General features: G+C 44.1%; 1 protein-coding gene across 2 annotated transcripts in view; it reads right to left on the reverse strand.

Annotated features, from left to right (window-relative positions):
• The window catches only part of ENTREP2 (endosomal transmembrane epsin interactor 2), a 451,852-nt gene extending 427,678 nt beyond the window's left edge, over positions 1-24,174 (reverse strand). For both annotated transcript variants that reach the window (XM_072796140.1, XM_072796126.1), the window contains exon 1: positions 23,956-24,174. In XM_072796140.1, coding sequence (XP_072652241.1) covers positions 23,956-24,174 — 219 coding nt within the window. The remainder of the gene's footprint in view (positions 1-23,955) is intronic.
• Positions 24,175-24,940: the final 766 nt, after the last annotated feature.

A 24,940-nucleotide genomic window follows, 5' to 3' on the forward strand; every position in this document is an offset into this window, starting at 1 on the left:
TCTGCCCCTCCCACTTGTGCATGCATTCTCTCTCTCTCAAATAAATAAATCTTTTAAAATAATGGAATGGAATGGAATGGAATGGAATGGAATGGAATGGAATGAAATATGAAGCATGTGGGACTTGTTCTGGCACTTGACAAAATGATACCAATAGTAAATCTGAAAAAAAACAAACATGTAACAGTTACTAGGTGTGGCAGTTTATGTTTTCTGATGACAACCCCTATAATATCGCCCATCCCATATGCCTTTTATAGTGTGACGTGCCCTCCCCTCTCATCGAAACTCAGGATTTATGTCCCTCCCCCCTTGAATGCAGCAGGTTCATGACTGCTTCAACCTACAGAGTGGAGCGAGAATGATATCATGGAATTTCTGAGACTAGGCTAGAAAAAGCCACCAGCTTCCACCTGGTGCTCTTGGGACACTTATTCTGAAGGGAGTAGCCATAATGTAGGAAGTGCAACCACCCCGAGACCACGAGGCTGAAAAGGCCACAGGTAGGCCCCGTGGCTGAGCTACTAGCTGCCAGCCAGGAATAACTGCCAGCACGTGAGTAAGCACATTCAGCCCACTAGAGCCTTCAGATGACTCCAGCCCCCGCTGACATTTGACAGAATTGCATGTGCTAAGAATCACCCTGCAGAGCCTGTCCAACTTCCACACTGAAAAACTCATGAGCAAAATAAAATACCTCAGGCAGCCCTGGTGGCGCTGCAATTTAGCGCCACCTGCAGCCCAGGGTATGATCCCGGAGACCCCGGATGGAGTCCCATGTCAGGCTCCCTGCATGGAGCCTGCTTCTCCCTCTGCCTGTGTCTCGGCCTCTCTCTCTCTGTGTCTCTCATGAATAAATAAATAAAATCTTTAAAAAAATAAAATACCTCTCTTCGGCTGCTTTGAGGATCACTTATTATGCAGTAAGAGTATGCAAGTAAATTTTGTGAAAAGGAAAAAAAAAGGATGAAGAGGAAGCAGCCCTTTCACATTTTAAAAGATAACAAATCAAAGCCCATTCATTAATTAATTTAATAAGTGTAAAATGAATGCCTACAGGTCCATTGCAGGCCAGGCTTTACAGATACCAAAACTCTTATCTTTAAGGAGTTCAGATTTTAGTGAGACAGACAACAAATTTAATTTCAGGTCATATTGGGTGCTTTGAAGGAAAACAAAAATTGAGATAACAGAGTAGGAAAACTCTCTTAAAATAGGGTGGTCAGCACAGACCTCTCCAAGAACATAATGATGGAGCAGAGCCCACTAACGGGTTTGAGGCTTTCTCACTTACTGATGCCAGGTTTGCAAACCGTGCTGCCTATTTTGGGGCAATTCACAAAATCTACGTCAACATAAAATGCAGGCATCCTTCGACCTAGAAATTTGTTGGCAGGTAATAGCCTATGAAGATTCTTCCTCAAACCAGGTTATATTATCAAGTATGTTTTCACAGAAATAAAATTATCACGGTGTGGGATCAATAGGAGCCTATTAAATAAATTAGGTTGTACTCATTCAATAGAGCACGGTGAAAATTTTAGAAAAAGCAGAGGAGCCGTATACACAAAGAGCCACAAGATACAGGACAATAATCAGAATCAGAACAGTACACACAGCATCTCTCCTTCTGACTCACCCTGGGTCTGAAAGAAATACTCTTTGCTCAGGGATACCTCTGGGGATAGCAGGAAGACTGTGACTTCTCCTTTTGTAGCTTTCTGAATCACTTTTTCCAACAAGCTCCTATACAAGTTTCCTTTTTGTCTGATAAACGCCCACAGGGGTTCTCTGGGCTGTGACAGGTCCGCTCCAAAGAAAGAATCAAGGTTGCCAGGAAGGGGTGTTTTCTCTTTTGGTAGTCTCTGTATTTTCAAAAACTAACCCCATGGTTTTTAAATTAAAAAAAAAAAATTGGGGGATGCCTGGGCCACTCAGTGGTCGAGCATCTGCCTTTGGCTCAGGTTGTGATCCCAGGGTCCTGGGATTGAGTCCCGCATCAGATTCCCCACAGGGAGCTTGCTTCTCCCTCTGCCTCTCTCTCTCTGTGTCTCTCATGAATAAATAAATAAAATCTTTTAAAATAAATAAATAAATAAATAAATAAAATAAAATAAAATAAAATAAAATAAAATAAAATAAAATAAAATAAAATAAAAATAAAAGCCCAGAGCAACATACAAGCTTATCTACCCCACTCCCAGCAACCAGCTTCATGGTCAAGGGTCACAAGGAGCAGAACATCAATGGAGACACACAATTCCCACCACCGGCCCCTCTCCCATTGCCCCAAAGGCACCCCCATGCCTGCATCTAGGTAATTAAGAGAGCTCATTCAAGAGACTTTGGGTGGAATAAAGCTGCCCCTCAGAATCCAGGGTCTCCATATGATATACAGAACAGGAAAGGCTGGCAGGACTACATTACATCCACAACCACTTAACGTTCACCTTGACAGACAGTGGGTAGCACTCACTGGGGGCTCAAAGGGATTAAATCACAATTCAATTACAGGATCTGCGATGTAAATATACATGTAGTAACCTAGTTCCTAGTGCTTGGACCATGAGAACAGCCCATTTCCTCCTCAACTCCAACCTGAACCACCAAATTCCTACTGCATCCCCCTTACCTGAGAACCCAGAAATCATGGCCCAGCCCTGATGCCTAGAAACCTGTGCCCATTGCTTTTGTTTATTTTAGAATGTTGAATGTTATGCTATTATACACTGGGATCGTTTGCGTAAAATAACGACTTTCTGTATTTTCCCTTGTCCATAGCATTGTCCAATTTGAAACAGAACTCAGATTTGAGCCCCACTTTCCAGAAATGATAAAAATTAAGTCCCAGAGAGGTCACCACTAATGTTTCTTGAACACCCACTTGTGCCAGGTGATGACAGGCCCGAGTAAACTCCCCCATCCCCGAAAGGTGGAGGTGGGTGCCGAGGCTTCTTGCAAGAGGAGTGAAGGAGAGGGAAGAGGGATTGTAGGGAGTGTGCAGAGCACAGCAGGTGTGATTACCGTTCTCTCTGCTCAGCAGCCTGCTAAAGCCACCCCACAAGAATGGCTCTGCTCTTTCCCATGCCTGGCATCTGCTGCTCCCACCCAGACATCCGGATCCTCCAGGGAGAATGGGTGAAGCAACATGGATCTCCAGACACACTCAATCCATGCCAACTTGTGACCATGCCATGGGAGATAATACAGGTAGGCCCATGGGACCAGCACCAACTCCCCAGGACCCAGGCTTGCTACTTGCCCTTTCCCGTCCAGTACAAGACCAACCTCTCCAACCACCCCCATTTCCATCTTCTGCACACATCCCACCCAACCTTACCCCCAGGTGGAGCTTCTTAGGGCATCTCCAATCTGCAAAAGGGGAAAAGAGCATTTACTCCTCAGTAATTGCTGCAAGGTGAGATTGCTGCAAGGTGGAAATGAGCTAACGTGTAAAACCTATAGGATAGCATCTGGCAAAAAAAAAAAAAAAAGGCAAGTGTTCAACAGGTTAGCTCTTGAGACTGTTCCAAGTACAGTTTAGATGGTGCAGGCACAGCAGGACCCGTTCTACCAGCACTCATCTGAGAAGGGGTCCTCAGAACTAGAAACTGGCACCTATTCCATTCTACTGAACAGACCTGTATTCCATCTGGCTGGAGCCCGGCTTTCTGTGCAGCTCCTCATCCTCACATCATCAGAAGGTAAACAACCTTCATTTCTTTGTTTCTCCAGCTACCCCCATCCCCTCCAGACTTCTCCACTGTATTCACTTCCTGCTGCTATTGTAACAAGTTCCCACAAACTCAGTGGCTGACAGCCAACACAAGTGTCTGATCTTGCAGATCTGGAGGTCAGAAATGCAAAATCACTCTCACTGAGCTAAGTTAAGGGGTCGGCTGTCCTTGTTCCTTCTGGAGGCTTGAGAAGAGACTCCATTTCCTCCCCTTTTCCAGCTTTCAGAGGCTGCTGGCATTCCTTGGCTTGTGGCCGTCATGTCATCTCCCACATGATCACTCCAATGACTTGCTTCCAGCATCACATCTCTTCACACTGACTCAGACTTCCTTCTTCCCCTGGTAAGGATCTCTGCGATTACATTAGGTCCATCCAGATGATCCAGGAGAAAGTCCTCATCTCAAGCCCCTTATCTTAATCACACCTACAAAGCCTCTTTTACCACGTCAGGCACACATTCATAAGCTCCAGAGATTGGGACATGGACATCTTTGGGGGACCATCTGTTGGCCATCCACAATGGCCTCACACATTTGACATATTTAGCTTTTCTCATTGTGAATAGTTGGATTGGTCCAAATTGCCTAATCCACCATCCTGGAACTCAATATGACATTACAGATTCGCACTTTTAAAGATAACTCTGGCCAATGTGTGAAGGAGACACCAGGGGAAACCAAAGTACAAGTGGAGAAGCCAGTTAGGGTGCTACAGAAATATTCTGGGTAAGAGATACATATAGTGGGATCCCTGGGTGGCGCAGCGGTTTGGCACCTGCCTTTGGCCCAGGGCGTGATCCTGGAGACCCGGGATCGAATCCCACGTCGGGCTCCCAGTGCATGGAGCCTGCTTCTCCCTCTGCCTGTGTCTCTGCCTCTCTCTCTCTCTCTCTGTGTGTGACTATCATAAATTTAAAAAAAAATTTTTTTTAAAAAGAGATACATATAGTAAGCAGAAAAATCAACAGGACTCTGACCACCAAGATGCTTGGTTAACTGGTTTGAGGAAATGGGTGAGAAGAGAGGAGAAGAAATATATGTGCAGAAGACAAGGAATTTGGGGTTGGGACATCCTGAATTTGAAGTGCTTATGACATGTCCAAGTGCAGACAGAAACTAATCTTAGCTTCTCTGGGGTGGGGTGTTTGGGAAGGAGGGAGGTGACTATCTCAAATGTGAAGAACTGTGAGTTACAGGAGTACCCACTGGTGTGGTGAGAAAGGAGTCTGAGCCAAGGAATGACCCCCCTGTGAAAGAATTCATTGTGCCCCTGCCCCATCCTTTGGTGTCAGCTCTGCCCTCGGTGTGTCCCCTGCAGAGGTGTACCTCACACAGCAATGTGATGTGATCACTCCCAGGGAGCATGACATTGTCCTTCACTTCCTCTGCCCCCAGCTCACCTTAGTTTTGGGTGATGCTGAGGGTCCTGGTACTGGGCTTCACAGGCCTCAGCCAAGGATGGTCTATCCTACAGCTTCAACTAAAAGAGTATCTTTGCCAACACCATCAAGGCACCCTGACTCTCTCTCCTACCTCCAACATCTCTCACTCACATCTACACAGAAACTTCCAGACATCTTTATTCCACACACAAGTTGTGGGAAATCTCAGGCCTAACTCTCTAGACCAGAGGTCAGAAAACTATGGCCCTTGGGCCACATCTGGTCTGCTTTGTTTCTGTGATCAAATTTTTGTTAGAACACAGCTATGCCCATTCACTTATGAATTGTCTAGGGCTGCTTTCATGGTATAATGGCAGAGTTGAATAGGTGCAACATAGACCATCTGCCCCACAAATCCCTGATGTAGGCATTTCCTTTCCTCTTTCTCATAAGTGCTACCTATGGTTCCTGCACCAGGCTAGAGGATATGGAGGGTAAGAGGACCACTAGCCTGAGTGGTCACGTTCTCACTCACCCATCTGGCTTCTACCAAGTGGAATGGGGTGCTATCATGTCATGGCCCTTCTCAGGGACCCAAGAAGCTTCTCCTTGGGAACTCCAACTCCTGCAAGCTCTTCCTTCCAGCCCCAGAGGGCTTTCTACCTCCTCTTCCTTCCTGCTTCCTACTGGATGGGAACTTCCCTTCCATTATGCCCTCTGTCCACCAACATGGAGCATGAAGGTCAAAGAATTTCCTCACCTTTAAATTTTGTTCTCAGTGTAAAAAAGAAGGTTCCTGAAATTTAGAGCAACTCTTCACTTGGAACAAAGTGTGGTTTTTACAACCATAACCTCTCTAGAGATTCATGAAAGTGTTGAGACTCAAAGTTGAGTAATGCAGTGCTTTGTTCTAGGGAGGGTGCCTGTTACACCCCCAAAGCAATTGGATGTCCTTGAATTAATGCATGGAAGAGCTGTAGGGTAACATGATTTACAGGAAATTAAAAAAAACGGGGGGGGGGGCAATTTAAATTCTCAAAACCATCATTCTTGCAATAACTCAAGTGAAGTCCAGAAAGTTTATACCAAGTGGTAGGAAGAGAGGTATGGAACACACCTTGGAAAATTGGGGCAGGACTCAAGGAGAGCCAGCAGGACTTTGACTCCACTATCCAGTCTCAGACTATGTGAACTGCTCCTCTGGGGTTCTCCTGCCAATGTGCTTAGTTTGGGTGGAAGAGGAGAGAAAGAAGACCATTAAAAGTAATGGGAAGAGAAGCTAAGATTAGTTACTGTCAGAGGAACCAGAGGAAGGGTCTCAGATCCATGGATCCAGGACAGAAGGCTTCAGAGAGAGAAGCTAATCTGTATCGATGAGCCCCCAGAACACAGGTCCCAAGAGGAAAAACAAGAAATGCTATCTAAAGCAGGTAACTAAAGACTGCTGCAAAACTGCAGATGGATGTCACGCCCTCAGACCCCCTTGCCCTCACCCCAGCACTTACAGCTGGGGTATGTTGACAGGTGGAAACCAAAAGAATGCTATATGAGGAAAACATGCCAAGCACCTCTTTAATCAACTTGCATGTTCCTTATAACATGAACACCAAAGGACAGCCAGGAACCACCACACCAATAAGGAAAATCCAATGCACAACAGGCAGATTTACAAAGAATAACAGACTAATGTAACCCTAGAGCAAAGAGAACTCAAGGATAAGAAGAAAACTTATTTTACTTGATTCCAATGAGTACCCTCAGGTAGAAATGAAAAGGTAATGCAAGCGGAAAGGAAGACAAATGCTAAGAAGAATCAGCTGAAAATACGAAAGAGCTCATCACAGTTTTAATAACGATTGCCAGGTAGGTACAAAGTCTCACCCAGTCGGTTGCAAGCTAGGCTAGTCTCCAGAGACTTGGGACCACAGGTGCAGGCAGTTAGCCAAACCGGAAGGAAATGTACCAACTAGCAATTAACACTGACCTCTGCTGGGTCCGAAACTGACCCGGGCAACCGCTCCAACTCATCAGATGTTTACAGAACATGTTCAGATGGAGGGATAGTTTGCCTTTGGCTTCTCTAGATATTTCTCTTTTGAATCTGGCTGTGTAGCCTGGCTTTGGCTACATGACCAGAAAGGGTAGAAAAGGTGCACTTTGGGCTAAGACTGTCAAATATCGTGACAGTTCACAATTCAGGCAAAGCTCGCATCCTGTGCCACAGAGGAAGGATCCTGGCTGGGAGCTGCCCCCAGGGTGGCCCAGGGCTCTCTGATACATGCTTGTGTTTTTTCTCCTGCTGCCATGTATTCTCCCTCATTAAAGCCTTACCCAAGTACACCCGGCGGTCTCTGGGACCCTTTAAATTGTCCAGCCCCGTGTCATGGCTGCAATTACTTTTGAAAATTTCCATAGATGATCCAGACGCTAAAGCTGAAGAAATCGCCCAGATGACAAAGCAAAAGGCAAAGGCATCTAAAATAGGGAAGCCAAGCTGAGGAGCCTGTAAGATCAACACAGGTCAAACAGCCAGTGAACAGGAGTTCCCTAAAAGCAGCACAGAAAAATACATACATACATACATACATACATAAACAAACAAACTCACTCCAAGATGCAGAAATAATCAAAGAACAGGATTTCCAGCATTAAAGAAGGGACACCTTGAATGGCTAAGACCCTTCACTAAATACCGCAGGCTATCAGAACACCCAAGAACAGAGACCCTAGAATGTCCCAGAAGGGGAAAAACTGGCTAAGCTGCCAATCAAAGAAAATGAGCATCAGACCTCTCTTCAGGGACTTTGGATAGGAAGACAACGGTGTACCTGCCCCCAAAGAAATAACAAAAGACAGACTGAGAATATTTAACTTTGAGGAATGGGGAATGCAGGAGCTGTGGGATGGATTTTTTGCATTTCAGTCTGTATCCTTCCATGCTATCTGAATTTTAATTTCTACAATATTAAACAGCTACTACTTTTGACATCACCATCATAATCACCAGCACCACCATATAACATAGCTATGTCTAAACACTGGCCAGCCCCTGCTTTCAAGAGAACATGCACTGCCAGGGCTGTTTCTCCACCCAGAAACATTGTTTCTCTTTCCCCTAAACTCTGACTCCATTCCCCTCACCTGACAGTTGCCATCTGGAATACAAGTGACTGCCTCTGGTATGACTCTTCCAGTCCCTAGGCAGTGCCTTGCTCAAGGGGTTCCTGGCTCTTTGTTGTGTGTGTGTGTGTGTTTTTTTAATTATTCATTATATAACAAAAATAAAATATCATGGACTATATACATATACGTGTGTGTGTGTACATATTTCTATACCCTCTTTTTTCAAAAAAGAAAATCAATCTTGGAAGAAGCTATCTACCACCAGGTACACAGACCTAAAGCTCCATTAATCCACTAACACTTCCTAGGTGCTATTTCCTTTTAAGAAAAAAGAGTGGGCACTGAGCCTCACCCCCTTCTCATGGCACCAAAAGGCAGTGGCAGGCACGGAGAGAGGACACTGGGATACTGATGCTGAATCTGACAACTTGACAAGTGAAAAGCAGATGCTGTGTTTCTTTGTCTTTCTCTGCGACTGGCTCTAACACTAGTTTCTAAAAAGGTAGTGAGTATCCATCCCTTTGTGAATACTTGCAAAGAACTCTGTGTGGGGTATAAATGGGGGAGAATAAAAAGTATTTTTTTTCTTAAATCAGGTGATTCTGATGAGCATATGCTCTTTGTGGCTAAGTAGCTTATTAACATGTTAAGTAGGTGTCATTATCATAGTCCTTTCAAATTTTGCTGAGGGTTGCAAATCTCTATTTTAAAATCACCATCCTTGGGCAGCCCAGGTGGCTCAGCGGTTTTAGCACCTGCCTTCAGCCCAGGGCATGATCCTGGAGACCTGGAATCGAGTCCCGCGTCCGGCTTCCGGGATTTAGCCTGCTTCTCCCTCTGCCTGTGTCTCTGCCTCTCTCTCTGTCTCTCATGAGTAAATAAATAAAATCTTTAAAAAATAAAATAAAATCACCATCCAAGTTCACTATCAAAGGCATTATCTATAATTTCTCATCATGGAGGAGAAGCCAATACCACTTATAATTAGATAACTTCAATATTTTTCAAAAAAAATTTACCTTTTCATGAATTTCAACTGTTCTCTACTTTCTCTGTAAAAGAATGTGCTTAGATTTTAAGGACTTATTTTAGAACAATTAAACTGCCTCAGTGGTAGATAATTCAGTCACAAGCTCTAGTAGCTGCTGATACAAAAGAAGTCACTTGTTGACATTTGCCATGCCCTGAATACCTGACTGAACAACCCCCTCCCCCAAAATGCCAGTATCCTCAATTCCTGTAGGCTCCTTAAATCACCATCCACTTCACTATGCTGCACCCATTAAATAAAATACAATGTTTTCATCAACAGATGTAGAGGAGATAAAAGCAGACCATGATTATAAATTGAAACTATAATTCCAAAACATGATATCAATATCAAGTCTGTTAAAATGCCTAAATGCAGAAATAGAATTTGGATTGCCTGAACCGAGGCATGGTGGGGATGGTGGGATGGGGGTAGACAGCTAAAAATCAGGCCTTCACTAAAAATCATAGCTGGTGTCTCAAAGCAAGGGCCCAGGGCTACCCCAGGCAGGCACACAGACAGGCACTCCTACAGAGCCTCCAGAAAAGCTAACAGGAGCCATTACACATACATAAGAAAGGCAAAATGCTTTCTCCAAGGACTGAGGGGGTCCTCCCTTCACTAGGCAATGTTCTCAGTAGCAGGTGCCTGTGGAGAACCAAGGAGGGCAGGGTGCTGGAGGCCGAGAGGAAGCCCTGTGTAGCTTTCGTTGTGTCTATCAACATCTCTCCTTCTAAAAAAATTTAAAAAATAAAAAATAAATTTTAAAAAAATCTCTCCTTCTGTTGCTGTCACCCTACCACCCAGCTCTGTGAGGGCCAAGTACCTCACACACACGATTTGAACTCATCAACAAATATGGCAACAATATCAAGTAGTCTAAGAAATCATAGTGGGCTTTATTACATTTTCTTTACTCTTCAATAAAACCATAGAATACAGTTATTTGTTGACCTTTTCAAGATTCAAATTCAAAATTCCCCAATAAAAGACTGAAGTATGAAGCAAAAAACTATTCTCCCTCACAAAGAGTATATGTACTATATAATGTCCAAAATCCATTTCCTTTTGAACTAGCCTTCCAAATTGAACCAGAGACAGAGAAAGGTTCCAGAGATTTTTCCTGAGGGGCTACTGGGCAGGAGGTAGGAGCTGGTGGAACAGAGGGGTGGGAAGGGGTGAAAAACCATTTGGCTTGAATGAAAAGGATAGTGATTGCATCAATCATTTTATTTGGTGCACTATTAGAAAATTCACATTGGGGGCACCTAGGTGGCACAGTTGGTGAAGCAGCCAACTCTCGGTTTCAGGTCAAGTCATGATCTCATGGTCGTGAGATCAAGGCCCACATCAGGCTTAATGCTCAGCAGGGACTCTGAGTTTCTCTCTCCCTCTCACTCTGCTCCACCCCACCCCTCTCTCTCTAAAATAAATAAACCAATCTTTTAAAAACATTCAGATTGATGGGCACTTGGTTGGCTCAGTCAGTAGAGCATGTGACTCTTGATCTCAAGGTTATGAGTTTGAGCTCCACACTGGGTGTAGATATTACTTAAATAAATTAATTAAATATTTTTAAAAAGAAAGGAAAGGAAAAGGCATCTGGGTGGCTCAACTGGTTAAACATCTGATTCTTGGTTTCTGCTCAGGTCATGAGCTCATGGTTGTGAGATGGAACCCCACATCAGGCTCCATGCTCAGTGGGGAGTCTGCTTAAGATTTTCTCTCTCCCTCTTCCTCTGCCCCTCCCCCAATGCTCCCTCTCTCTCCCTCTCTCTAAAATAAATAAATCTTTAAGAAAAAGAAAGAAAATTCAAATTGAAACAGATTGTCCAAAATGAAATAGAGAAGAAAGTGGAGAATGGAATAAAAATCAACTTAAGAACAGATATTTATACAGCCACGTACACGGCATTATTCCATAGCCAAGAAGTGGAAGTAACCCAGGTGTCCACTGAAGGGTGAATTGATAAACAGAATGTAGTACATACATACAATGAAATATTATGCAGCCTTAAAAGAAAGTAAATTCTGTCACATGGATAAGCCTTATAGACATCATGCTGAGTAGAATAAGCCAGTCAGAAAAAAGACAAGTATCACATGATTCCACTTACATGAGGCACCTAGAATAGCCAAATTCATGGAGACAGAAAAGCAGAAAGGTGGTTGCCAGGGGCTGGGGGAGCATTTAATGAATGCAGAGTTTCAGTTGAGCAAAAGCTCTGAAGAATAGTGATAATCATTGCACCATAATGTGAATTTTCTTAACGTCACAGAAGAATATACTTAAAAATGGCTAAGATGGTAAATTTTATGTTATGTATATTTTATGATTTCCAAAAAGAAATATTTTTATGGGGCGTCTGGGTGGCTTAGTTGGTTAACCATCCAACTCTTGATTTCTGCTCAAGTCATGATCTCAGGGCCTTGGAATGGAGCCTCACATCAGGCTCCACATGGGCTCAGCAGGGAGTATGTTTAAGGATTCTCTCTCCGCCTGCCCCTCCCCTCACTCTTGTTTTCTCTCTCTCTCTCTCTCTCTCTCTCTCTCTAATAAACAAGTCTTTTTTAAAAAGAAATATTTTTTAAAAATCAACTTGATCGGGCCAGCAAAAGGAAGAGGAAAAACAGAAAATGACAATATATAGTAATAATAAATTAAATCAAAAGAATTAAAACTAAATCTATCACCTATCTCAATACATGGGAATGCTGTGAATTCCCTGTATCAAACCTGTAAGGATTTACAGGTCGGATTCAAAATCAAAGTCCAGCTACATCCCATTTGCAAGTGACACATAAAACAAGTTTTAAAGAGACTGGCTTCCTAAAAAGTAAAAATAAAAAATAAATTAATTAATTAAAAAAAAAGAGAGAGAGAGAGAGAGAGACTGGCTTCCAATTCAAGCAAGATAGCAGCCTCAACTGACACAAAGACTTTCCCAGCTCAGACAGCAAGAAGGACTGAACAGACAACAACAAAATGTTCCCTATTGAGAGCAACTGAGGTAGAGGTTGGGGAGTGGCAGCTATGATGGCCAGGGGCTTAGCTAGTGTCCAAGCTGGAAGGAAAATCAGGATCTCTGGTCCACAGAGGTAAGCAGAGACAGAACAGAAATCAAAGCATAAAGCAACCACCTTCAAAGAATGAACATTCAATAAGTTTCTGGCATGCATATTATGTGGAAACTCTCAAGCAAATAAATTAACAGAAAATTTGGTCCCAGATGGTGATATCTGGCACCTAACAAAAGTTTTGCACACACACAAAAAAAAAAAAACTTTTGCAAAGCCTCTCCCAAGCAATGAACGCTCATTTGACTACATGAGGATTCCACAGCAGAAGGCCACTAAAGATGTGTTCAACCCCTCTCCTCACTAAAATACCCTAATACAAAATATACAGGGAAACCAGATCACCCACCCATGAGCAGACAACATGCAGGAGTAGTACAAAGAACTTCCAGTAAGGGAAACACCAAATGTCAAGGTCTATAAACCATTTTTGCTTTTATTTCTTAAAGACATAAAAGAGAGAATCAAGACCTCAAGAAAAGGATAAAGTACTATGATAGAAGAAAAGGCAGATTTAGAAAATGGAACCTTTAAAAATAAAAAATACTGTCACCAAGATCAGAAACTCCACAGGACAGGTTCAATAACTGAAAAGAAACAGCTCATGAAATGGAAGAAACATAAGGACGTTATTCAGACTGTGGCACACAAAGACAGAGTTAGAAGATCTGAACAAGAGGAAATAAGACCAGCAGGATAGTAGGAAGTCTAAGATACATATGGGAAGACATGATCAATCCTTTGACTCAAATGGGTTAACTCCCAAACAGGACTCATGCCATAAATCCACATTTGCTGAAAGTGCAGACCACCAAGTCAGGAAGATAACTTAAAAAAAAAAAAAAAAAGATTTTACTTATTTATTCATGAGAGACACAGAGAAAGAGGCAGAAACATAGGCAGAGAGAGAAGCAGGCTTCCTGTGAGGAGCCCAATGCAGGACTTGATCCCAGGACCCCGGGATCACCATCTGAGCCAAAGGCAGACACTCAACTGCTGAGCCACCCATAGTATCCCAAGAAGATAACTTTTTTTTTTTTTTTTTGACCAAGAAGATAACTTTTAAAGCAACCAGGAAAAGGCAGATTTCTTACAAGCAGGCTAAGAGCAGATTTCTTACAAGCAGGCTAAGAGCAGATTTTCTACAAAACCAAAGGCCAGAAGATATCCTCAAAATATTGAGGAAAAATAACCATCAACTTAGAATTCTACACCCAGATCAACAATCTTTGAAGAGACAGAGTGAAACAGAATTTTTTCAGACAAATAGGCATTTGCAAACCCTTACTGAAAGAATGATAAAGACATCTTTGACTACAGAAGAAATTTAAGAGGCGCCTGGGTGGCTCAGTCGGTTAAGCATCTGCCTTGGGCTTGGGTTATGATCTCGGGGTCCTGGGATTGAGTCTTGTCCCATGTCAGGCTCTCTGCTCAACAGGGAGTCTGTGTCTGCCCCTCCCTTTGCTTGTACTCTCTCTCTTTGTCTGTCAAATAAATAAAAAGTCTTAAAAAAAAAGAAAGAAAGAAAGAAATTTAAACCACAAGGAAGTGACAGGATATACGAAGCAACGATAAGCAAAGAAACTGATAATTATGTGCCTCAATTGAGAAAAGGTTACAAGGACAATGAAAATCTACAAAAATTACAAGGACAATGAAAATCTCTAAGGTTGCTGTAAATTTTTTTTAAAAGGCAGGCGTGGTGATACTAATATCAGATAAAGTGGAATCCAATACCTAAAGTTCAGAACAGAACAAAGATGTATACTATATTATGACAAAAGATATCATCAATAAATAAGGCACAGTCATAAACACACATAGAATACCATAAAGGTAAAAAACATAAACAGAGTGCTAGAAATACAAAAATGTAAAACATAAAACAGGAGGGATGACTTAAACATACCTGTCAAACACTGTAACATCTCTCTCTCTCTCACACACACAAACACGATTTAACTCTGAAAAAATTAACAATGTACTACTAATGATTTTAAAAACTGCTAAGTTACAAATGGAAACTTTGCAAGCTACATTGACTCTCATTAGGTAAAATAAGAAATCAGTAACAATGACACCCAAACTCCACCTCTCAAAAAAGACTATCTACTAATTAAGAAAAATTCTTTCACAGCATCCCAGGATCAAAGAAAAAAATAAAACTAAAATTATAAACATCTACAAATCAATGTAAGTGGGAGAACTCTGTATTGAAATCGATGTGCTACAAATATACCTATACTCAACAAAATTTTAACTGTGATTGCTTTTATTATTTAAAAAAAATGCATATGTCAAGTATGCATTTGTCAGTACAAGTCTACCATACTAAGAAAATAAAACAAAACAGGGAAGGAATGTATAAGTGGAAGTAATGTAAAAGTGGAAATTAATAACTAGGAATGATTATAATACGTAGCAAGTGACAATTTTTAAGTAGAAAAAAATAAATAAAAACAAAAGCCAAAATTTGCTGAAGAAGACAACTTGAACAGACTAATATGTAAGATAATTAATGGTCATTAAGAATCTACTTCTTAGAAAAAAAGAATAAATTACTTAAAATAGGCACTTTCTAGACTTTATAGATGAGCTGACTTATAAAGAATAGATTTTTCTCATACTAATCCACAGAAACATATGGAAAGCTCACCAAGTTATTTTACAAAGTCAGCACAACTTAAGAAAACTAAATATAGTGTATGCTACTGTATATGCATGAACTCTAGGCCAACTTTATATATGATTACAGAAACAAACATCTTAATATGTCAGCACATGTATTCCAACACTATGTTAACAGAGTAAGTGATAAGGTTTATTCCAGAAATCCAAGGATAATTCAATGTTAGAAAATCTATCAACATACCTCAGTGTATCAATCAATCATTAAAGGAGAAAAACCAAGGGATTGTATGAATATACAACTGAAAACATCTGAAAAATTCAGCAGTCATCCTTTATAAGAATTCTAAACAGAAATAAACTACTTAAGTATGACTTTTAATTCCTAACTTGAATACTAGACTGGAGAGCAGGCAGGGAGGAATATTTATATGGAACATTTTGGGGACAATTGGCAAAATCCGAATATGGACCATAGATAACAGTGTTGTGTTGATGTTAATTTCCTGACTTTTATTACTGCCCCATGTTTATGTCACGCCCTTACAAGGAAATATACACTGAAGTATATAGGGGCAAAGGGACACAAGGTCTGCAATGTACTTGGCAAAGTGATTCAGAAAACAATATGTAGCTAGATGCATTACTGACAGATCAGTGGGTCAACTGGAAGTTTGGGGGTCTGGAAACGATAAAGCTAATGAGGAAAAAAAAAGTTAATTATTGGTCAGTTATTGACACACCCTTGCATAAGGGTATGGGAATCTTTGGACCTTTCTTGTAACTTCTCCACGTCTGAAATTGCAGCAAAATCTAAGTAATCAAAATTACCTATCTACTAAGAAATAAAGGCAAACACTGGCTCGAAGTAATGAAATTAAAGCCATTCCCACTAAAATCAAAAAAAAGACATGAATGTTTCCTTTCACACTATCCTTTGACATTATTAAGGTTTCAATCATGTAGTATGTAAAAGAAATAAGCTATAGAAAATACTGAAACATGAAGAATACTGAATGTAAAGAAACAAAATTATTTATAGGTGAAATGAATAGACATGGAAAGCTCAAAGTTACTTAAAAAGAAGGTAAAAAAATTTCTAAATAAGAGAAATAAGTAGTTTCTCCATAGAGGAGTAGTAAGAACTATTAAAATGTTAATCAGGGGGGCAGCCCCAGTGGCGCAGCAGTTTAGTGGGGCCTGCAGCCCAGGGCGTGATCCTGGAGACCCCGGATTGAGTCCCACATCGGGCTCTCTGTATGGTGCCTGCTTCTCCCCCTGCCTGTGTCTCTGCCTCTCTCTCTCTTTCTCTCTCTGTCTCTATGAATAAATAAATAAAATCTTTATAAAAAAAATGTTAATCAGGGGATCCCTGGGTGGCTCAGAGGTTTGGTGCCACCTTCCGCCCAGGGTGTAATCCTGGAGTCCCTAGATCGAGTCCCATATCGGACTCCCTGCATGGAGCCTACTTCTCCCTCTGCCTGTGTCTCTGTCTCTGTCTCTGTCTCTCTCTCTCTCTGTGTGTGTCTCTCATGAATAAATAAATAAAATATTTTTTTAAAAAATGTTAATCAGGAGAAGCAAATAATGAAGACAGCATTTTATTATATCATGAACAAGCAGCAATATATGAATTCCATCTCGTCCATCCACCTGCTTTCTCTTTATTTGAAGTTGCCTGGTATATCTTTTCCAGTCTTTTTTATTTTTAGCCTTTCCAGCTTTTTTTATTTTTAGGCCTATCTCTGGATCTTGCTTTGTTAGTAAACCTGAAAAAGTTTTTTAACTAGGCTAATTAAGATCCTTTACGTATATTAATACAGTCTATACATATTTGGCATCAGCTCTGGCAGATTTTTAACCTTACGCTTAAAACACCTACACTCATACACAAAGTCTTTTATCTTTTAGTATGTGGGCTGCAGTCTCTGCTTCCTTGCTCTCTCTCTCTGCATTTCTTTAGGTATGCAGGAAGGATCTGGATTCTAGTTACTACTTTTCTATGAGTACCTTGTAAAACCCCCTTGGTAACCTTTTGGGTATTATCACCTCACTACTATGAGAAATAATGCAAGTAGCTAGTAAATGCTTCTTCTTCCCTCTCTTGCTCTTCTTGAACCATCAATCTAAGTCCCTAGTATTAGTTTGGTATTAATCTTTATAGTCTTAAATAATCTTAACTTCCCCATTGCTTTGTCAGCTTCAAGAGACACTTTTTATTCCTAGCTAATTTAACCAATGTGCCAAGGAGTTCATTCTACTTTCCCCTTACTCTCTCCTCATCTCCTGCCATTTATTTTTTTTTAGCTGTATAATTCTATATAATCAGAGTGCATAACATTTATGTATTAATTTGTCCTCCTATTGTCACATTTTTGTTTTATAGTTAAATACAGTCAGGGTTCATCCCTAGAATTTATTTATTTTTTTTTTTCATCCCTAGAATTTATTAAAATCTTCAATCATTTTATAGTCTTCTGAAGCTCATTTTCTACTAAACTCATAGGTACAATATTCTCAGAGTTGTTGCAAATTCAAAACTACATGTCTGTGGACTTATATTTAAAGGCCAACTCTCTGATTATTGGATGTTTGACTCACATATTGAGTATATTAAAAATAAAAACATTGTGGTTCCAGTTCCAGGTAAAGGAAGCAAGCATACATTACCATGTGTCTCCCACTGATTGCAGCTATGACCTAATAGAAGGCACAGAATAAACAGCTTGAAAACTCTGAAAAGTAAATCAGCAGTTAGACTGAGGAAGAACAATATAATTCAAAGTACCACCAAATTGGCAGTAGTTTTATCATTTTTCTCTCTACAGTGTCCCCCAGCCAAAACTCAACACAGCTTAAGACCCAAAATTGAGCATGGATGCAGACAAAAAGAGTCCAGAAGCACTCTAGTTCTGGCTTAAGGATTTGGAAATAGGCTTCCCAGTGCCAAAGAGAGTAAGGCAATCCCCATCGTTTTTCTCGTTGGATGTCTTTCTCTTCTTTCTCTCAAACCTCAGCCCCAAGCAATACCAGAGCCCCGACAGGAACAGACAAGGGTTAGTCCTCTCTGACTGCAGAAGCTTGGTCCCAAGAAGGCCGGGCAGAGTGCTGTCGCTGACTCTCCATCTGTTCTCGTCCTGCATGGGCCCTACCCAAATGGCCACACAGGAAGTATGTAGCAAAGCAAGGTAAAGCCCTAGCCCTCTTAGAGGACTAGATAAGGGAAGCTCCAGGGAAACAAACCAACCAAGTCCCAGAGAGGGAGGAGCCAGGGAAAGAGATTCCTAAAATTAATTTATGGATTCATGGCTCATCCCCAAGGTGCACATGTATACATACTACCAACCCTAAACAGAAAACACAAACTTTGGGAACAGACCCACAGGATAGATCACCAAGAGCCAGATTGGTCATTGGGTGGCACATGTACAAGACAACTCTGATTAGGATTATAGAGACTTTGGAAACTGAACTGACATCAGAACCACCATCCACAGTAGGCTGGTCAGAAGTTGTGATCTAAACTCAAGAGGACTGATAGCCTACTAAGACAGAAACATCAACATTCTCCTCAGGATTCAAAATAGTATCCAGAGACTCACAACGTAATATTCAATATGTCTAAAAGACAACCCCAAATTATTCAGCATGCAAAGACTCAGGAAAATGTCAACTTCCAGGGGAAAACAATTATAGTTTCTGGAATTCTCCAACAAAAAGCCTGTAAAGGAATGATAATAAAAATGTTCCAGTAAGTAAAGGTTACTATTTTGGAATTAAAGGAAAAACTACAAAAAGCAAGGGGGGGCGGGGGGAAATAGGAGATACGAAGAAGAACCAAATGGGATCCTTTTAAGTGAAAAGACAGTAAATATATTAACTCACCGGATAAGTCTAATGGCAGAAGGGAGAGGACAGGAGAAAATGTACACCACCTCCTATGACAATAACAATTGAAATCACTGTGGATTTCTATCAGGAAACATGAAGGATGGCTGGAATTGGAATATTTTTCAAGGCTGAAAGGAAAGCACTGCCAACCCAGAATTCTGTATCTAGTGAAAATGCTCTTCAGGAACAGATGTGAAATAATGACATCCTAAGGTAAAGAACAAGTAGATAAAGATATTTTAAAGTTCATATGGAAGAGCAGCCAAGGCACTTGGGAAAAAGCAGAGCGCGGAGAGGTGTGCCTTACCAGATAATGAACCTCACCATGAGATTACGAGAATCAAAATAATTTGGTCTTGGCTCCGCCATAGACAATTAAGAGAGTAAAACTGAAGAGAGGCCCAAAACAGAACCACACAGGAAATTTGTCCGAAAGCAAATAAAGTTAGGGCCTTTTTCCATAGCAAAAGAAAAATCAATTCTGGATAAAATAAAATTTGAATATTAAAAGATAAAATGAAAACATTAGAAGGAAGTTTAAAAGAATATTTGTGTGATGTCTGTAATGAGGACACCCCACACACACGAAACTCTGAGAAAAGAACCCAGAAACTGTAAAAGAGAAAAAGAACAGATTTGACTACATAAGAAGTCCTTAAATTCTCTACATGGCAAAAGACACCAAAAATTTAAGGCAAATGAGAAGTGAAGATATTGCAGGAAAATATTTGCAACATATAATAAAGTAACCAGGGAAATGCAGATCAAATGAAAACAAGGAAATATCTTATTTCTCCCATCCAGTGAATAAAAACGTTAAGGATTGCTAACATCCTGTGCTGGTAAGAAGGTGGCAAAAGGGCACACTGATGAAATGCTTCTGTGGATGGGCATGACTACAATCTTCTGAGGAAATCAATCTAGCAATATCCGACAAAATTCTAAATTTGAATACCCTCTGACCAGCAATTCCACTTCAGGGAATTTATGCTCAAAAAAAAAAAAAAAAAAAAAATCAAAACAAAACAAAAAAAGTCCTGGCACCTAAGATTAGATAAGCAGCAATATTTGTAAAGGCAGAGAACTGATAAAATCAGAATATTCCCAACAGGAGAATAACTGAATAAATTATAATAATTCATACTATGGACTCTAATGTAGTCATTACAAATAATGGGAATCATAAATAATGGGTTATGGCTGGGAATATTTATTAGATACTAAACTTAAAAAGTCACAGAGCATGGGATGTGGCATAATCTTTTTGTAAATTTTTTTAAAAGAAACATATTCCACACATATGCATAAATTCTAATGTTTTTGTGATTGTAAAGGAAAGCATAAAAGGATCCCATTACCCAACACTGGTAATACAGGCTCCCTGGTGGCCCAGAATTGGGATAGAAGGAGGCATTGTTATCATTTTTCCTTTGTTACACTTCTATGTTTCAGTTATTGCAAAAAGTATATATTGCTTTCAAAGTATGAAAAAAAATTCAACAGCATTGCTTTCACAGAAAAACAAAATACACATACATACATACATACATACATAACAGCCACACAGTTGGCTCCCAATGACTCCATCCTTATCAATGTGTGTCACTGATAAAGTAGAGAATTCACAATGTGAATTTGTCTCTGATGTCCTGGGCCTTACAAAATTTTCAAAGAAACATAATGAAGCTGCTCTGCTGAAGGACAGCTATTCAAGACCTAGCTCCATGAGTCTCCTAAACTGTTCGCGCCGATCATCATCTCTCTAAATGGGCCAGGCATTCAACCACAGAGGGAGATGACCCACCTCCCAACACCCAGCTGGGTGGCAAGGACCTGGGGCAGGAACACCATTTGAAGGTGGTCCGTAGATGGCTGAAATAGCAACATCTGCTCCCTCTTGCCAGACCTGCTGCCCACCCCACCCCCACCTGTCTCCAACTTTGCCAAGATACTTCCCTGAACCTCACATAGCCTTTCTGAATGCAAAGCCTCTCCAAATTTTTCTGGAATCTTCACCTTTGCAGGCATGGACGCAGTGAAGTGGACACATTAATCTCATATATCCACTTTCTATATCTTATATATCCACTTGATTGGACTAGAGGATGCCCAGATAGCTGTTAAAACATGGTTTCTGGGGGTGTCTGGGGTGGTTTCTCTGGAAGAGATTAGCATTTGAATCAGTAAGCTGAGTAAAGAAGGCTGCCCTCACCAAGGAGGGCTTGCATCACCCAATCCTTTGAGGGCCTGAATGAAATATGAGGGCAAGGAGGCAGGGTGAATTCACACCCTCTCAGTGAGCTGGGACATCTGTCTTCTCCTGCCTCTAGATACCAGGACTCCTGGTTCTCAGACTTTCAGACTCCCACCGAGAATTACGCCACTGGCCCCCTGGTTCCTGGCCTTTTGCCTTCAGACTGAATCACACCACCAATTTCCTTGGTCTTCCAGCTCACAGATGGCAAGATCATGGGATTTCTCGGCTTCCACATCGGCCTGTTCCTCAAGGGAATGAGGACTGGATGAATGAGCAAGCTACTGGTTCTTTCTCTGGAAAACCCTAAATACAGCAGGTTAGTTACTCCCTCTCCATCTCAGTGTATCCTGCAGAAGCAGCCAAGACTTCTTAGGGCTTAGGCCCAGCCCTGAGACTGCCTCTGTCGTCAGGACTCTATTGGCTAAGGCAAGTCGTTGGAAGCCCCGTCCAAATTCAAGTGGAAGGATCTGCACAAGAGTGTGAACACCAATGACCACAGATGAAATGTGCTATCACACCATATCAAACACTCAGCTTAATGTCTGGCACACAGTCCGTGCTCAAAAAATGTGAGCTCTTTTTTGTATGTACTATTTTCTCTTAAATAGAGGCAAGTCATTTTTACAGGGATTCTTCCCCATGTACAAACCACAGAGAAGGCATGGAAATCTAGAGATTGCTACAGAGCCCTCACATTTCATTCCAGAAGATGCAGAGGAGCTAGAGTGCTACCCCACAGGGCAGACTTCAGAATAAAGCCAGACACCCTAGTCACTATCCTTAAATGAAAAATATCCTTGCAGGGCAGTTTCCGGGCCTCAAAGGACAGGCATATATAGGGTAAGGGGCCAATGTTACCACTCACAGCCAGGCTAACATGCACACCTGTCCCAACTGGAAACAGCCACTATTTCTGCCAACAGCAGAGACAAGATGTGAAATTTGGCATATACCGTATTAAGAGAACTTTAAAGGTGCGTGTGGCAGATTAAGTTTGAAGAAAGAAAACAAGGCGGTGAGAAAGTGGATGTAAAGGGGTAGAGTAGGAGATAGAGAAGTTACCTTAAAATCTAAAAACAAGTAAGCAGAGCTTGCTGTGTTCATTGCTGTCCCCGGAGCGTAGAAGAATGCCCGCACAGAGCAGACATTTGCAGAATTACTCTGAATCGGGGAAAGGTAAAACGAATAGGTTATACCTGTCGAAAGGAATAACACTGGAAACGAACGCAGAATTATTGTATTACAATTTACCCCTTCAAACTAAAATGGAGTGAATGCACACTTTTCACATAGTTTTTCTACCATGTCCAGGTCATGTTTTCCCTTTTAGGTTTATTATTAAAAGGCAGCTGTTTTTCAATGCCCTCTGGGAGTACCAAAATCATAGCTAAGTCTAAATGGGACGAAGGGAGGCTCAGGGAGGAGCCAGGAAGTGAGGCTAATTTACCAGTCTGCCACCTGTAGGCTGGTTCCAGCAGACATAAACATCAGTGCCCACAAAACAGACGACGTGAAAATAACGCATATTAAATAATGCTAAAAACTGAGCAACAGATGTGTGAAAACTATATATAGTGGTCCATTTGAATCATGGCTCCCCGGTTTCTGCCTCCAACGTCCTCTCTCGGATTTAAACACCCTGAGCTGTGGCCACACACACACTGTGGTTCCTAATCAGCTCTCCAAGCCTCACCCGAGGTCTGAAACAAGCTTTGAAAATGAACACCCCTATCCGGGTGAAGGACCGCACCTGTAAGGATCAAAGTCGGTTTCACTCCGATCTCATTTCAAAAGCCTTGCAATGGGCTTGAAGCACAGAGGCCGTTATAAAGGAACTGCAACGCGAACCAGCAACGCTGGGCAGAATTGTTAAATTTCAACATCCGAGAGCAAACAGCAAACATGCATTACAAAGGCTTAGTTTGGATTTCTGGAGATGGAATTAAAACATACTGAGTTTACAGTTTAAGCCCATAAGATGTACTTCGGCACCGCAAACCAAATGTAGTTACAGATGTTAAGAGTTCTCAGAACAAGCGCTTCTCTTTATAAATGTGTCCTCTGCGTGTATTTTTTTCCGTTTCCATATGTCCACTCTCTATCAATATAAGGAAAACACAACTTTCATCAGAAGGATATAAAGAGGCCTCCACGCACCGCCGCCCGGCCATTCCCTCTCGGGGACGGTCGGTTCCTTAGGGCGGAGACCTCGCGGTGGCGTCTCCTGCGGGGTCCGTGAGTCCCTGGTCTCTCTAGGGAGGGGTCGCACCCGAGTGTGGACGGGGCCCCGGCTCGCCCGCCCGCGCCCGCCGCCCACAGGGCTCCGCGTCCCAGACGCGCGCGGGAAACGCCAAGTCCGCCGCCGGCCGCAGGGGGCTGGAGGGTCTCGCCGGCTGGTCTCGCTCCCGCGCCCGCGCCCCCGCCCCTCGGGCCGGCCCCCGCCGAGGCGAGACGCGCGCACCCTCCCTCCCTCCCTCCCCCGGGCCGGGGCCGCCCCGAGTCCAGCCGCGGAGAGCGGCGGGTCCCCAGGGCGCACACTCCACCCCGCACGCGCGCCCGCCGCGCGCCCTTCACCGCGGGGTCCCTCCGGCGGCTGCCGGCTCGGCCGAGGGCTGTGCCCGGGCTGCGGTTCCCTCCAAGAAAAGTCGAGTCGGGGATGGGCGCCGCAGGAAAGGGAATGCGCTGCCCCGGGAGCGGTGAGTCAGGTCCCCGGAGTTACCCAGCGCGGAGTTTCCGAACTGCACCCCGCGCCGCCGCAGCTCGGCCCCGGGCGTCCGCGCCCCGAACTTGGCGCCCCCGGGCCGGCCCCGCCGGGCCGCAGACACTCACCGAGAAGCCGGCCCAGAAGGGGCAGGAGTGGCGGACGCGGGCCGAGGTGGTGAGCGCCAGCGCCGCGAAGCTGACGGCCACGATGAGGCATCCGAGCGCCATCTGCGTGGCCCCGAGCGCCAGCACGACGCGGGAGCGGCCCGGGCACTCGCGCAGGCGGGACAGGCTGCGGGGCAGCGCGGCGGGGCGCGGCGCGCGGGGACCGCCGGCCCGAGGCATCGCGCAGGGCGCCCGCACGCCTCCCGCTCCCGCCGGCCGGGCCCGGCGCGCGCCCCCGCCAGCCGCCGCCGCCGCCCCCGCCAGCCGCCCCCGCCGCCCCCGCCGCCGCCGCCGCCGCCGCCGCCGCCTCTCCTCACCGAGCGTCCGAGGCAAGTTGCGCCGGGCCAGGGGACCGCCTTCCCGCGGGCCGCGGGGGCTGCGGCGGCCGCGCGCCGGGAGCGGGCCGGGCCGGGCGGGGAGCCGGGCGCCCGCTGGCCCTGCCCGTGCCCGCGCCCATGCCGCCGCCGCCGCCGCCGCCGCCGCTCCGCAGGGCCGCCCGCCGCCCGCCGGCCGCGCCGCGCTGCGCCCTCTCCCGCCCGCCCCGCGCGTTCCCCGCCCGAGCGCGGGCGCGAGCTGCCGCGTGCCGGGGGCGAGCCGCCGCCGTGCCCGAGCGCCAGCCCCGCCGCCGCGCGCGGGGCCGGGGCGCCGGGCGGGGGCCGGGGCGCGGGGCGGGGGCGGGGGCCGGGGCGCGGGGGCGGTCCCCGAGGCCGGACCTCGGCGCTCTAGGGCCCCGCGCGGGTCGGGAGCGGGGCCCGCAGGCGCGTCAAGGTCGAGGGCTGCAGCCTCGGCGGCCGAACCCTCCGTCGGCGCGAGCCCAGGGCCGCGCCGCAGGGACCCGCCGCCCGCCGAGCCTGGGCCCGGCCGCCGAAGGGCGCTCCCCCGGCGGCGGGGGGCGCGGAAGCCCAGGGCGCTGCCCCAGGTGTGGCGCGCGGCAGCCTCTACCGCA

Source organism: Canis lupus, chromosome 2, assembly GCF_048164855.1.
Source record: "Canis lupus baileyi chromosome 2, mCanLup2.hap1, whole genome shotgun sequence".
In the NCBI taxonomy this organism is placed as follows: domain Eukaryota; kingdom Metazoa; phylum Chordata; class Mammalia; order Carnivora; family Canidae; genus Canis; species Canis lupus.